At 36.7% G+C, this 15496-nt stretch overlaps 1 protein-coding gene across 10 annotated transcripts in view; it reads right to left on the bottom strand.

Annotated features, from left to right (window-relative positions):
* ESRRG (estrogen related receptor gamma) overlaps positions 1-15496 on the bottom strand; it is a 590395-nt gene that overhangs the window by 54178 nt on the left and 520721 nt on the right. For 9 of the 10 annotated variants that reach the window (XM_036931783.2, XM_036931742.2, XM_036931731.2 and 6 more), the window contains 2 exons: positions 5259-5369; positions 1484-1666 (listed from right to left, as the gene is read on the bottom strand). In XM_036931783.2, the coding sequence (XP_036787678.1) occupies positions 1484-1666; positions 5259-5369 (294 nt within the window). The remainder of the gene's footprint in view (positions 1-1483; positions 1667-5258; positions 5370-15496) is intronic. The other variant, XM_036931720.2, reaches the window with a different exon arrangement.

The raw sequence follows: 15496 nt of genomic DNA, 5'->3' as shown, positions 1-15496 counted from the left end.
GTGTTGTGGACACTTCAATAAACATTTTTCTTTCCGTTCTAACACCCTTCATAACACTTACCTTCCAGATAAGTTTTCATGTACTATTTAAGCAAATTCTGACTGCTCCCACTGTCAAATTCCCAACTGCCTTAACATTTTTTAACCTATCTTTTTTTTGTTTGCTTTTATCTAAAAATCATCTAGGTGTGATTACACTTCAAATACAGTGTCAACTATCTGCATGATCAAATTCTCATCATCCTTTTTTACATGCAGTAACTCTTGTGTAGGTTTCTTCTAAAGAACACACTCAAGCTCACCTATTTAACTAGTTTTGACTTAATTTGGGGTGCTTTATTAGCAAACAGTGTAAGACAAAGTAGCTGGTATAATACAGAGTGATGTTTAAATTAGTTTACAATTTGCTTGGCCTCATCTAGAACTGCACGGAACAAAGCCATTCAGAAATGTCAGCTGTGTTCCTAACCACTGTAACAAATTGTCGCCCGAACGCTGCACACCTAATGACTTCAAATTAGCTTCACTGCGATATCGCCTGACAGTTCGTTACGACTGTTAGCAACATAGCTGGCGTATCATGACCAAGAAATTGGTTTCAGTGTGGGCTGGGAAAGGGACTTCCATCAATTTGATTAAAGAAATTACTGCAGAGTTCAAAGCATAAAGACAAACTAGTTTAAGAAGACAGAAATAAGTTAACTGTGCCAGAAAAACATTGCTCATCATTGAAAAACTTGTTTATAAACGACTTGAAGATCAAAGTCCAAACAAACAGAAAATAAGAAATAATTCTAGGAGACTACTAAAATTCTTCAAACTGTGGTCAGGTACATGTTTCCTGGTATGAGAGGGTGGATCACGAAGGAAAACTAATCGGATATTTTTAAATACTACTTTAAAGTTACCACATGAGAAAATGTGTAAACTCAGTTTAACATTTACTTTCATAATTGAGCTACAAAATCATTGTAAATATCTAATTGTAAACTGGAGCAAAGCTTGTGAAAATGAATACCAATTCAGTACAAAGAGCTACCATGATTGACAAAATGAGTGATTCTTCATAGGCAAAGAGGCAAATTAGGCAATTGCTAACAAAAACAGTTTTTTAAGTGAAAAGGAAAAGTAGAAGTACTTCCTGAGGTGAAAGCTCAGAGTTTTAAAATGGATAGAGAAATATTTTTAAAGTTACATTCTTTTTATCTTGCAATGCTAATATAGGAAGGTACTGCTAATAGTACCTTCCTATATGAAAAGATAACTGACAATAGTTCAACATGGAACCAGGTATAGAGATTATGATTCTGTAAGGATCATCAAAGCTCTAAATCACCTATAACAAAAATAAATGTAAAGGTTAGAAAAAAATCCTAATGAGAACATTTTGAATTTGCCTACAACTACATATACAACCTAGGGAAATAATAGCACCCTTTCCCATTTTGTTGATTTTTTTTGTTGTTCTTTTCAGAAAATGTACCTGGAATATGCTTCGCCCATCCAATGATAACCACCAACTCTCGGTCGGCCAAGTCACACAGTGTAGTAAGGGCTTTGATGTCACTGTCGGGGACAGTAGGGTCAGGCATGGCATAGATCTTCTCCGGTTCAGCCACCAACAAATGTGAGACAATCTTGTTATCTGCAGGATCAGACCAGAGCACTACAAGATCACTAGCGGCATTATCCCTCTTGTACAAACCCTAAAGTATGTTGTGTTTTAAAAAAAATTCAAATCACCTCCAATAAACCCCAAACATTCTATTTATGTTTCAATATATGTACATTAAACAGTGTTTGGGAAAACTCATATCAAGAAATAAGTCGCTACAGTGGTAATAAGAATGTATTCCTTTCTCCCTCTTTGCTCTACCTGCCTTCGCTGGAATGAAGCATCTGTCCTGTAATGAAATTTTTTACAGCAAACAGATAAGAGAAGTTAGATGCTTTCTGGGTTTGTTCTTTGATTCTTAAATAGGATATGGGGGAGCCGATTAAATAGTATACAGCAGCTTTAAACTAAAAATTCATAGTAAAACACTGAAATATAGATTATGATGTGGGAGGCCAAGAACTACTAATGCCCATCGTCACAGTGGGCGTGAAAGTCATTAATTGTCTTAATTCCTTTAAAGAAGATCAAAGGTCAGAGCCGTTCTGCCTGGGTGAATTACTGACTAGATAACTCTATCTCTGTGGGATGCATTAAATAGGAATTTCTCTCCTTTCTCCCTCTCCCCACACACACAGCCAGTCTTCCAAATATAGCCAATATCAGTTTGCAGAAAAATACTCCTACGTAAATGTTACAGCATTTTCTCTTCGGAGTGTCCAGTTCTTTAATCCTCTATTTTCATCTGTTGTCTTTAGTTCATTCTCTGGATCAAATTTATCTGTCTGAAATTTGTGATATATGTCTTTAAAATCCTTCATAAAATAAACACTAGAGATAAATGGAAAGCATCACGTCAAATGTGTTTTATTGCTCAGGGGCATGTGAGTTTATGGAAGGGGTTGTAAAGCCTTGCTAGCAGAATAATTTTTGTTGGCCCTATTTTCAATTTCCATGTGTAGCTTTAGATTTTATATTTTCTTCTTAAGTGAGGAAGTACCACAGAGTAAGAATAAATCCAAACAGTTCAATGTTCTATGTACCATTGCTCTAAACACTGGGGCTTTACAGGGATTTTTGTGAGCAAAGCCCAAGTTTCCTCTGTGTTTGCTAGATCATTTTCCTTTCCTTCTAAATTTTTAACTTTTTAACTGAAAATGAAAAAGATTTCTCTACCTTAGAGCATACGCATAGCATCTTTTGTTTCCCCTAACAAAATAACAAGGAGACATCTCCAAGCTATGATTAGAAATTTTTGTGACATATTTTAAAGTTTTATGATTGTGGCTGCCATCTGAATTAAATTTATTGCAAATAACCAACAGATAACCATTCATTGGCCATAATACTCAATTTTCAGCAAATTGAAAATGCTGATTTGGGAGGAAATATTCCCCAATACCCTATCTTCTAGAGAAAAAAATTTAAAATTAAATGAAGATTCTTTTTATAATTTGCAGGATCTACAAAGAACGACATTTGGGTCTTGTATGTGCTATTACAATAGCACCCTGTATTTTTCATTATGCTTGGAAAAGTTTCAACTTTCATTGCTCTCACGATGCAACAAAACCTGTCAGCAACCGCTAGATTCTCAAGATCAGAAGAAAATGCAACAATAAAGGGCACAAAAATGTAACCTCAAGAAATCTTGCTTCTAGTTCTTTTAGTACAGGGAAAATGCTACCTGTTTTACCCAAGTCAATGGATACTTGACTGGAGGGGTCCAAGGAATTTGGTTGAAGATTACAAATTCCTATCATTCAGAAAATGGCATAGCTGGCAGCACTATTTCTAGGTAAATCTTATTTAATGTTTCCCTAATTAGAATCAATAGAACCCAATTTTCATCCTTGGGCTTTTGTAGTACACAGTCAGTCAAGGCCCAGCAATCTCCCCCAGCCACTTTCTCAGCAAAGCAAGAGCACAGTCTCTGGACACTTATCTGACAGCATCTGAAAATTAAGTTTTATAAATGTTTGTTACAAAAACACACTAATTGGATGGACTGAGGAAAATTAACACAGAGGCCTTGAGAGAATGTGTAACGATTTATTAGGAGTCCTCTTTACCTCAGACAAATAAAGCTCACTGAAATTGCTGTAATCTTCTTAAAGGTGCTTGACAAGCCACTTTCCAATTTCTCAGGTTTACACAGAAAACCAAAGATGTGGACTCTATCATATGGACTTACAAATGGGCTGGTGCTCGTTTTTTCTCTCAGTAGAGGAAATTATCAATGGTTTCAGTCAATGTGTGCATAGAATGAATGAGAAGTGGGAAGCCTGTGTATTTTTGAATCCAGGAAAACTAAACCTCTAATGAAATTAAGCATTAGGGTTTATTGCATTTTATTGTATTATCAGAAAGTTTTTTATTATAATGTGCAAAATCTGCTTAATGCAGGCCTAGACTGTATTTGCAGAATGCCAAGCAGCTTAGGCAGGAGGAGGAGAAGATGCCAGATTGGACAATTGAAGGTATAATCAACATAATGTTTTTTGGAAAGGCAAAAGGAAACTATGCCATATGTTCAGTTAAGCTTTAATTTTATGTAAAACTGGTTGTTTTTCCTTTGACATAGCTGAAATGTCCTTTCATTTACAGTTCAGGGTCTGTTTTATTTATTTAACAGATCCCCATATGCTCACATGCACGATGCACAGCAGTGACCCCTCCTGGAGGATCTGAATTAGAAGTGGACACCTTTTCTCTTCTCTAGAAAGCAGATCAACAATTAGCCATGTGTTTTCTAGAACTGCTATGGATGCAGCTTTCTCTGGTGAGTGCTGGCTGTGTCTTCTGAGACAAAGACCACTAAACATGAGAACTGTTTCCACCAAAGCACTTCTCAGTGCCTAGCGTGAGTGCTATGCATAAACAGACTAAAATTCTAGTTCTGTTGCGCTATAGCTATGAACTGATTTCCCAGAAAATGGGACGCAGTTATTGCCTCAATCTATATTCCAGCTCCTTTCAGTTAATGACAAAGAGAATGGGGCTTGAATTTTAGCAACATACCTGCCACACTTCCAAATTGCAACCTGGCATTATAAACCCACGGACTCTTTAAAAACAATTCATAATGCCTATAAGGGTATCTGAGATGGAACCACCAACCTATGCTTGTTATTAGGAGGGCCCATTCACGTTTTAATCTATTGCTAGCTAGCGTGTTAACTTTCTATAGTTCCAAATTAATGAGGCTCCTAATGTATTTTCATTGGGAGGTTGAGCAGTCAAACTCATTTAGTTAGAGAAAACTACAAAAATCACTTTCTTGTGAAACCTGAAACTAACAGCTCCAATGAGCTAATGATTGCAGTATGATCCATTTTATGTACCTCTGAAAATAAAGATAACCAGTAAATGTAAAATTTGCACTATATAAGCTATGCCTTAATATGCTTATGGTTCCACAAAATGACTAGGTGAAGAAAGGCGGGGGGAGAAAAACCATAGAAAGAGAGATAATTAGCTGAGTTACTCCTCAAAGGCAATCCTTGGGAAGAGAGCCACGGCCCCCCAGCAAAGACGAGGCTCCTTGGAGTCAGCAGGGACAGGAAATGCCAAAGCTGATAGACACAGAGCCAGCTGGGAGGGTGTCGCGTGCTGGAAAGCCAGACACGTCTGCTGTACTTACACGGCTTTTTGGCTGGCTGAACCAGCTGAGGGTTCAGGTACGGGCTGTTCTCCGCATCTATTCTGCGCTTGTACTTCTGCCGACCTCCGCGTACTCTGTCAAGACGCACCCCTGTGGGCAAAGACAGGCACTGGCTTACTGTTGAGGTTAGCTATCTTTGAGAGCAATCAAATACATAAGAGAGTATCACCCGTGGATGCTATGGAGACAGACAGTGGGACAGAATGGTCCTGGGGTATTTAGAGGAATATAAAAAAGAAGTGGCTAAGTCAAGATTGCAAGGGATTGGAAATCAAACCAGGCAGAGGACACCAAACCTGAAAGACGTTTTATGCAAGGTCATCAAAGTCACATTTATAGATTAAAGAAAAGGCACATTTCCACGTGAATTGATACAAAGAAACTGTTATGTGGGACTAGTGTCATTTTTCAAATTAAAGTCAATGGCAATCTGTATCCTCTTTATCAGTCACCCTTGAGAGCTCAGTGTGGAGGATCCAGCAGACCAGCAGACCAGGAGCCATCCAACCCTCCCTCGTCTATCAGAGGACTCAATACGGACCTGTGGAGCTGCACTGAACTGAAAGCACCTATAGGCTGTGGACAGAGAGGATAATGCAACACAGGATGAGACACAATGATAGTTGCATATGATAATGCCAATGTGTGTCAGAAGGAGAATGCTACTTACGTTTGACAGACATTTGTATTTTCTTTCAAATGAGAGAAAGCTTAGAGCATGTTTGGACTGAACACAGGATAGAAAGAGGAGCTTACTGAAAAATTTCAGAAGACCAGAAGGGTATGCAAGCAGGACAGAGCTGAAGGGTGAAGCTAGAAAGTAGGCCCAGGAGCCTGGCATTTAAAACTTTTCCCAGAGAGTGATGGGTTGGGTCAAGATTCAGGGAGCTTTTGCTGGAAGTGGATTTAAAAGATTAAAGGAAGAGAAAAAAAGGGATTAAAAAATAAAGAAATAGTTGATTTATATGGGGAGTAGTAGGAGGAGATTGTTAATAACCTGGTTTCCAGTCTATAATTGTAAAGTTTAGGACAGGATCACATAAATCTTTATCACATAAAGAAAAGATGACTTGGTAGTAACAGGGAAGTGAGAGATTCTTTTTGTGGTATTGGGTGGGACCGTAATTATAAAACAGTATGACATTGTCCATTAATAAATTCAACTGAGTAACTCATTATACATATTTTGGCATTTCTCAAACTGTTTAGAAAATAAATTTAGTTTACCCACATTATCAGTGTTATTAATTTTACTGAAGGGCCTCTCAGAGGCTTTAACATGTAAATGGCCTCTGTAAAACTCTCTGAGGGAGATACAACCTGTGCAATGTTTTGCAAAGCAATTTAACCAAGGGTCCTGCTTTTGGAATATTTACTAATATCATGTAGAATGTGTGAGCTGTGGGTTGAATTATATGAAACAAATTGGGGAGGTCTGATAGATCTCTATGTGAATCCAGAAGGTGAATACATATACTCAAATGTTAAGGATTATTACTGATCCACAAGATAAAGGAAAGCACAATTTTTCATATTACCTTAATCATACCACTTTAAGAGTTGACTAACTTTTAGTGAAACACACAGATATATGCACTTGGTTCCAGATAAAGCCTGAAAGGTCATACTGAACCATCAGGGCAGAGTTTAAATAAAATCAGGAGATAATTTCAAGAGCATTTGGGGATTGCTTTGTTCAGTTAATTTCTAATGCTCTATTTTTATTGTGTCTATATTTACTAAAGTTGAATACCTTCTCCTTTCCCCTATTTTCATGTTTTGTTCTTTTCATTTCTTCCTCTTCAGAAGTTTCTCCAAGATACTTTTCCAGTTTATGTAAAATGGTCACATTTTATCTGGCCATATAAGTAAGACACATTCAAACTTGTTTCATTATAAGAGTTTTTAAAATTAAAAATCACATGAGGCAATTAAAAACACGTGACACTGGATTATCCTAACATGTTTGTCACCCAACTCCAACCCAATGAGAACATTAATCTGATGTGATTAGAGGTGTGAAGAGAAGCCTGGGAGACAACACACCTAGAGGAAGACAATGACAGGTGAAGGCTACAGGAGGGAACATTTTTGGACATCTCTAAAAGTATCAGAACCAGGATGGGTTATAAAATAAATCTTGATTAAATTTGTGGACTCCTGAATTTGCTTTTGGTGTTTGTCAGGGAATACATTCACCCTTAGCAATATATCCTCATATCCCTAAATACTGAACAATACCCTACACATTTTGCAGCACAGATGTCAAGGCTGGTAGTCTCCGACAATGGATTTTGTCCATCATGAAGGCCTATGGAAGAGGACTGTGGCTGAAGGACTTGAATCAAGGCCCGGGCTGGAAGCAATGCTGACAGTCATTTCACATTCGAGCCACCAGTCAGCTCAGCCAGCTGGGCCAAGCTATGGGAAGAGTGCTACACAGAAAACTAGTTACCACATCATGAAGAAACAAACACACAACCTTAATTGGCAGAATTTTTATTGTTTTATGGATTACTTTTATATTTGTAGAGATAGATTCTTCAAGTATTGTCAATGAATTTCATCACTCTGCATTTCCTTTCAATTTTGAACACTGACTTACAGAAATATTCATATTACTTTTTACATGATCCCCGCAAATCTAAGGGGTGTTCTCGTATGTTCACTGTCCCCACCACCTCTCTCCTGTTACCTGCCTCTAGTTCCTCCATCCCTTCTACCTGCTGTGTATGAGTAGACAAAATACTATCTATATATCTAGCTCATCCTTCCCACAATCCATACAAATATACATCTATCCAATCCATATATCTGTCTACCTTCTAAATATTCAAGAACTTTTACAGAAGCCATGATTTCCACTTTATATCCTAAAACAAGGATCAGTTGGACAAAGAATTCTTTTATGATTTGAAATTTATGTGTATGATAGTCAGTAGATTACTACAGAGGAAAAAAAGTAGATACTCTTAAAAAAAGCCCCAGATTATATAATTATACATAATTAAAAGTCAATATTCTTTGACAAAGAGTCAGTATTCAGAAAAGTGGTGCTGCCAAGTTAGAGAACAATTAATGTTAAAAATTCCTAGAGTCCATATACTTTAAAATAACACAATAACTTATATATGTTTTCATTCCCATTTAAGGTGGTCAAAAGTAGGCAAATATCTACAATTTCAAGTGCTTCAAGTAAAAAAAAAGTATTCCTGTTGCTTTTAATCTCTTCAAAACCTGGGAAACATGCGTTTTTTGCATCTTTTAGTGAGATACTGCTGCTAATCATCTAATTTAACCGACTTCATACTCTGAAATGTTTGAACTCAAATCCTGCTAACAAACATGCAACTGCTCAACATCATACTAAAATTATTCATCCATTTATTCAGTTCTACTGGGGAAAAAAAATTCCACTTAGTAAAACCAGTTGTTTTTTTTTTTCCAGGACCATTATAACACACCTCCACACCCGTGACCTTGCTCTGAAAGTTAAATCAGTCCGAAATGTCTTCAAACATGCGGACACAGCCTGTTGTGTACTTTGAAAACAGACAGGTTTATTCATGATCATGATAAGATACGCACTTAAATTTTAATAATGTTATTTCAAATGGTCTAATAAAACAATACTACGCGGATAGCATCAGGCTGTCTGTGTATTTTCAGTGTATTTTATTTTTAAAGTTTTTCTAGAAAAATATGTTTAACAAATTACATTCAAACACCAAGTCATAAATAAGGGCAGGATTAGAGGAAACCAAACATTGGATTATGACAAGCACCTCTCACGATTTTCAGAGAAGTAGACGGAAAACAAACTGCATAACTGGCGGACTATACCTCTTCCTTTTAAGATGATAATTTCATAGGGACAAAAGGCAGATTGCAAGGAACAGAATATTTAATCAAAAAGTAGCTACTGAAGTTTAAATTAAAATACTGGAAATAGCACACAATGAATGAAGATTCTATCATTATTGCCTTTGCTAGACATAGATTTAAACCACAATTTCTCATTAGTAGGAATACATGCAAATGATATGTTGATTAAAAATAAATATGTATACATAAAAAAATGAAGAGGTTCAGAGAAAATAGGAAAGATAACAAAAATAACCACATAATATGATTTTTATGCTATTTTTGTAATTACCACTAATTTATAGAAAATTTATTGTATTATTTGGTCTTAAACTTTTAGCCTTAAATATATCAAAATGAAGGATAAGTAATTATCAATCTAAAAACTCCTGTTAGCTTGGTCCATTGTCTGCAATAATGATTTAGTGAAAAGATACAAGATTCCCCTTTTAATGTTTCCAGCTATAAAATAACAACACAATAATTTAATAATAAGTAATAGTATATATTAATATAACATATAACATTGTTTAATAAATAATGAATAATTAATTATTTTATAATGAATAATATTTATTTATATAATAACATAGTAATTTACTCCTAAATATTATAAGAACATGTTTTAAAAGACAAAAGCATAGTTTGCAAGTCTGAATGGGTGAGTTTTTTCTGGCCCTTTCATAAACTAGCTCTGTAAACTTGAATGAGTTCTTCAGCTTCTTTGATTTTCCAGATACAAGATGGATATGAAGACAATATATTTTGATTATGTTCCAATGTTATGTTAATATAATTTATTAGTATATCTGGATATTATACAAATCCATTATTAAAATATTTCATAAACCTGAAAATGTCGAGGAAAATAAGGAAGTTGGCATTATCTCATAATTCAGATGAACTACAGCCATATTTCTTTATTGAAGTATATTTTGCACCATGATCATTTATTGAAAATCTGTCCCTATGGTGTTTGACAGTCTATCCTGCCTCAGTGCCGCAGGTCAACAGATTGGAGGTATGGTGATGGACGGGTGTGATAACTCAAGGGATACAAGCCAGATAAATGATGCTCATTCGATGTCTAAGAAATTTATAGAAGTATTTGGTACCCCATTCTATTTATTACTTATCCCTGTCACTAGTAATATCATTTAGATATGTGATTATTTTAGAAGAGATACAGAAAATAATCCAAATGCTATCAAAAAGAAGGATGCTTTCCCTGAGTTTAGCTATATAAGCACACAACAGAAAGTTACATGGAGAACTGATAATTATCCCATTAACCTAACACGTTTAAAAGTTTCTAACTATTTTAGCAGAAACAAATAAAGAAGAACAACAATATTACCATCAGGACCTGGGAATCCATATTTGCCATAAGTAAACATCAATCTAATTCCAATATTTCCACTGAAGGTAACAAGGCCTATCCCTTTACATCTCTACCATCTTAAATATAAACCGTTTGTGTCTGGACCTTCCTTGTAAAGCAGTTTTGAAAAAGCCTGAAACAAAACTGTCCTGGGAAATAAGACACCCACAATGTTCAATGTTTGACAGGATTTGAGGTTCATTAAGGCAATTGAACTTGTTATTCATATGGAGACTGCCATTACCTTTCCTTTTTTAGATAAAAGATTTGAATAGTTGGCATTACCTACCAAGGAGATTGTCTCACATTGCTGTTTCTTTCAAATACTGCATGTGCCTCCATGGCCACAAGGGAATTACAAATCTTATACATTGTCAGAATTTACAAAATTGAGAAAGCAGGAATAGGGCAAGGAGGGACAAAATACCCTGTGAGGCAAATAAACACCAAAAGAAGTAAAAGAGTTCAGCAAAAGGCCTTCTTAGGTCAGCTAATTTTGTCTACATTTTATGCCTGAACGCAAATTTTTATAATATTACATAGTCCAGGGTCAAAAGTATTTTTCGCATTTTTAATAGCACAAAGTCAGAGGCATTTCACAGGATAATAAAAGATCTCCTCTTCAGAGGATTATAGGATACCCTAGCATACTTTCCTAAATTAAAGCCAAGCCTTTTATAATGCTGTTCCCCAAACAAAGGTTTGCTAATAACATTAATTACATAAGCCACTGGAATACTGAAGAAAGAAGCACATGGTCACACTAATGGAATAATAATTTTTTAAAAGTTCACAGATTAATTTTTTAAAGATTAGTGAATTTAATGAATACTAAATAAATAGTTGGATTAAATAAATGTTATCAAGCATGGCTTGTAATTGAGTATTGGGAACAGACTGGAACAGAAAGACTTCTCAAACAATAAGGAGCAGATGGTGGGAACTTTCTCCTCCACTGTAAATCCTCCTGATAGTATATCTCCCTTTGCTGTGGAAGGAAACCTTCCTCTTTCCCTTGAGGAAGAGAAATACCTAGCAGCACCGTGAATTCTCCTGAGATTTCTGAGGAACCGTCCTACAGAGAAGAGAGAAGAACTCTTTGAGGAGCTGTAGGGAAAGAAGCCAAGGCTGATTGACAGGATCAGACACAGCGGTGGGGGACTTGAGCGGCAGCCTCTGATGAGGTTCCCCTTCGGTGCAGTGTCCTGAACGGAGGGCACCAGTTTAAGCTTGAGCGACTTGAGCATATTAGAGGCTTCTCAGCAAGGGGATGAGTGAAAATTATTTGTATATTCACACATATGCTCCAGGGAGAATCTAACCATAAGAAATTCTTGAGGATCACAGGAGACAATGAAACGTGTGTTGCCCCTCTCCAAACAGATATTGTTTAACATGGCTTCAGGATTTAGTCCCTTTCTCCTGTTTCAGGAATCTTTGACTTCTCCTACCTCCGTCTCCCTACCAGATCAAACCTTCATTATTAATTGAATGGATGAATCTCTGCATGAAGTACCTTGGAATAAACCAAAATATCAGTCCTTACTAGGAGTCATCGGTTATTGAGGACTTACTATATTTTAGGCAATACATTAAGTCTTTTACACATATTAATAAATACATTTAATCCTTAAAACACTTCTATGAGACTGGTGCTGCTATTATCCTGCTTTACAAATGAGAACACTGTAACTAGTTAAGAGGCAGAGCCAGGGTTGGGAGTTGGGGAGAATGGCTGCAGAACCCACATTCTTAAATACTGTGTTTATATTGCTTCTCTGCCATCAAATTATATTTTTGGAAAACAGCATTTGGTATATACTCCGAAGGCAGAAACACAGGCAGATAAAACCGATTATTGTGGTAGATGATACTCACATCATGACACGGGGTGCATGTACAGGGAGGGGCAGAACAATGACCTAGCGGGGGAATGTGCATACTTTTACTCAATTGAAGGGCTGGTATCTGCATCTGTCACTCTGTAAGACGACTTGACTCTAAAAAGTTTATAGCTAAGAGGGCAAACCAGAAGTGATAAGAAACAGTCACACTAATTTTCCACTGAGGCAGAAGCCCAGAGATATTAATTCCCTTGTTCCTTGTTGCACCTTAAAATGTTACTGCACATTAGACAAGGCTGTTTCACCAGAGCCACAGCGACAGAGCAGCATTCTGGCTGAGTTTTTAGCTCAAAAGGGAGGGAGGCCTACATGGCGGCTTTTCCACCAGACAATCCTGGCCATTGGCTACATTTACTCCTGCTGGAATATCATGACAATTTAGGAACTTTGAACATTGCCTGGTAAGTTTTGCTGAAATAAAAAGGAAAAAAAAAAAAAACCTCACACAGGGAGAGAAAATGCATATCTATGAGGTGGGCTGTTTTTTTTTTTTCTTTTTCTTTTTTAAGTTGAGTCCTCAGTCACTAAAAGAGATAAAAGCCATGACTCACATGAAAGCTTCCTTGCTCTACAGATGAATTAACAATTAGCAAAGGGAAGTCTTTCGTTGTGGTCTCCTGATAGCTATCTGGACTATTAAACATGTGAAGCTTGCCTAGGAAATTACAAAGGCTTCCCTCCATTTCAGATTCGAGTTGCATTCAAAATACATTTGTAGATTTCTGTGCAGAGGACATAACCCCAAAGATGTTCCTCCTTTTTTTCCTGATGTGATTTGCTCCTCTTGCTGTGTCCAGAGGCATATGTGTTAGATTCACAACGAGGACTGGAGCCAAATTCAAAATGATAGAAATTTGAAATAACCACAGACAAAATATTTTGCAGGGGAAATGTTCCACCAGAGGTAACACTGCCTCATGTGCAGCAGACAGCCCTAATCTGTGACACAAACAAGTCCAAATTAGGTCATCTGCAACAGGTGACAAGTTTTAATTGAATGTCTTCTGTCTGCAATTCTGACAAAAGGTGAATGGAAATAAATGAGTCTGGCAAGACGGCCCTGAGCCTTACAATACCCAATATCTCATTATTTTTAAACAGCTATCTATAAACTGATGCTGACAAGCCTTGAACCTTTTATTTCTGCTCAAGATGAGGTGGCTGTGAAGGGGGAAAAGAAAAAAAAGAAAAAGGAGCACCCAGAACATTACATTAAACATGCAATACCTACCATTATCACTTCCCCAATGTAATTAAAGGAAATCTCCTGTTCAAAAGGCACTATTTATTGCATTGCTCGATGTCAGAGGGAAAGAGAGAGAGAGAGAGCATGCTTGGCCTGCATTTGCTAAACCTAGATACTGCCTTTAAAGAAGAAAAGACCATCTTCCCCTTCCTGCTTTTTGCCTGCTAAACATTTCATGAACTACTGAAAGAGATACTGCTGTGACTAATGCCTATCCAAACTTGATTTTGTCTTGTTACTATTTAATACCAGTAACTCTTCCCTTTATCCTTGTCAAAATTGCCTTCTCATTTTGAGAGTAAAGTTATGAATTAGTGGGTAAAGCCATGAAATGTGTTTGCACATTGTCAGCAGGAAAAGGGATTCTACTAATTCACAATTAAATCTGACACTGGCAGCAATAAGTTTAACACAATAATAACAGTAATAACAGTGCATAGCACCCCATGGGGATGCTCTGTGTAAACAGAAGCACAAATATTATATATGCAAAATTCAATGCCCTGTGAATTAAATACGAATTCAACCAAGCTGGTTTACAAATTCCTGGATTGAGAGCCATAGGCGCTTGGTTTCATTCAATGGAGAGGAATACAGGGGTGTTTAATGTCTGAAAGAACAGATGTGGATTTCAAAGAGAATATAGGTTTGTGAAAATGGAAAGAAAAGGAAACAGGTGACAGAGAAAGGTGGTGGTGAATCTGGAGGTCACTTGGTATCAGGGTGTGTGACTCTAGATCACATGGGCAACCAATGAACAGCTTGTGAAACTCAAAAGAGAAGCTTATGTGATTTTAGTAACAGAAAACTTTAAGTCCTGCCAATTTGTTAATAACTCACCAAAGATAATAAAAATGCATTGCCACACTCAAGCAGAAATTCTGAGACCTGATTATAAGACACCAAGGTGATTACATGACGTTTGATAACGGTTTTCGGGTGATTATGATTTGGTCAAGTTGAGAGTCAAAATAACGTAAATCTAAGACAAAGAACACAACATACATAACCGGGTTATGTGAAAAGAGAATTATACCTAACACATAAAATATGTAGGAAAAAAAAATCTGTTCAATGGAGATTAAATGTTAATATTAATTCATACATGTCCTAAGCTCCTATCAGTGGGAAATTTTCTTGTGACACTGTGACACTTATTTCTTATTTCTTGGATGCTGGCAGCAATAAGTTTAATACAACAATAATAGTAATGACAAAATGCACAACACTCCCTAGGGATGCTCTGTGTAAACAGAAGCACAAGTCCTATTTATGCAAAATTCAATACCCTGTAAAAATAATTAAATATGAAATTAAGCTGGTTTTCAAGTGGCTGGGATGAGAGCCACAGTCACTTTGTTTCATTCAGTGGAGAGGAATACAGTGAGTTCTAGCGACCCTGTTATAAGTCTGTAGTTGAGTAAATAAAAAGTACCAGGACTGAATGTTTGTATTACCCCTAAATTCATATGTTGAAACTGAATCCCCAGTGTGATAGTGTTTAGACGTGGAGCCTTTAGGAGGTGACTAAATCATGCAAGTGCAGCTCTCCTAATGGGATCAGAGCCCATATAAAAGTGACTGCAGAAAGCTCCCAGGAGGGGCGTCAGTGAACCAAGGAGCAAGTTCTCACCAAACAGTGAATCTGCCAGTGCTTTGATCCTAGACTTCTTGGCCTCTAGAACTGTAAGAAATCAGGTTCTGTTGTTTATAAGCCACCAAGACTATGGTATTTCATTATAGCAACCTGACAAGACTTAAGAAGAAGTGAAGGAACATAATAAAGTAATTAGAAAGATCCTCTATAAAGGTTGACTCAGGG

Source organism: Manis pentadactyla, chromosome 19, assembly GCF_030020395.1.
Source record: "Manis pentadactyla isolate mManPen7 chromosome 19, mManPen7.hap1, whole genome shotgun sequence".
Taxonomy (NCBI): Eukaryota; Metazoa; Chordata; class Mammalia; order Pholidota; family Manidae; genus Manis; species Manis pentadactyla.
This window is presented reverse-complemented; position numbering and strand designations above follow the sequence as displayed.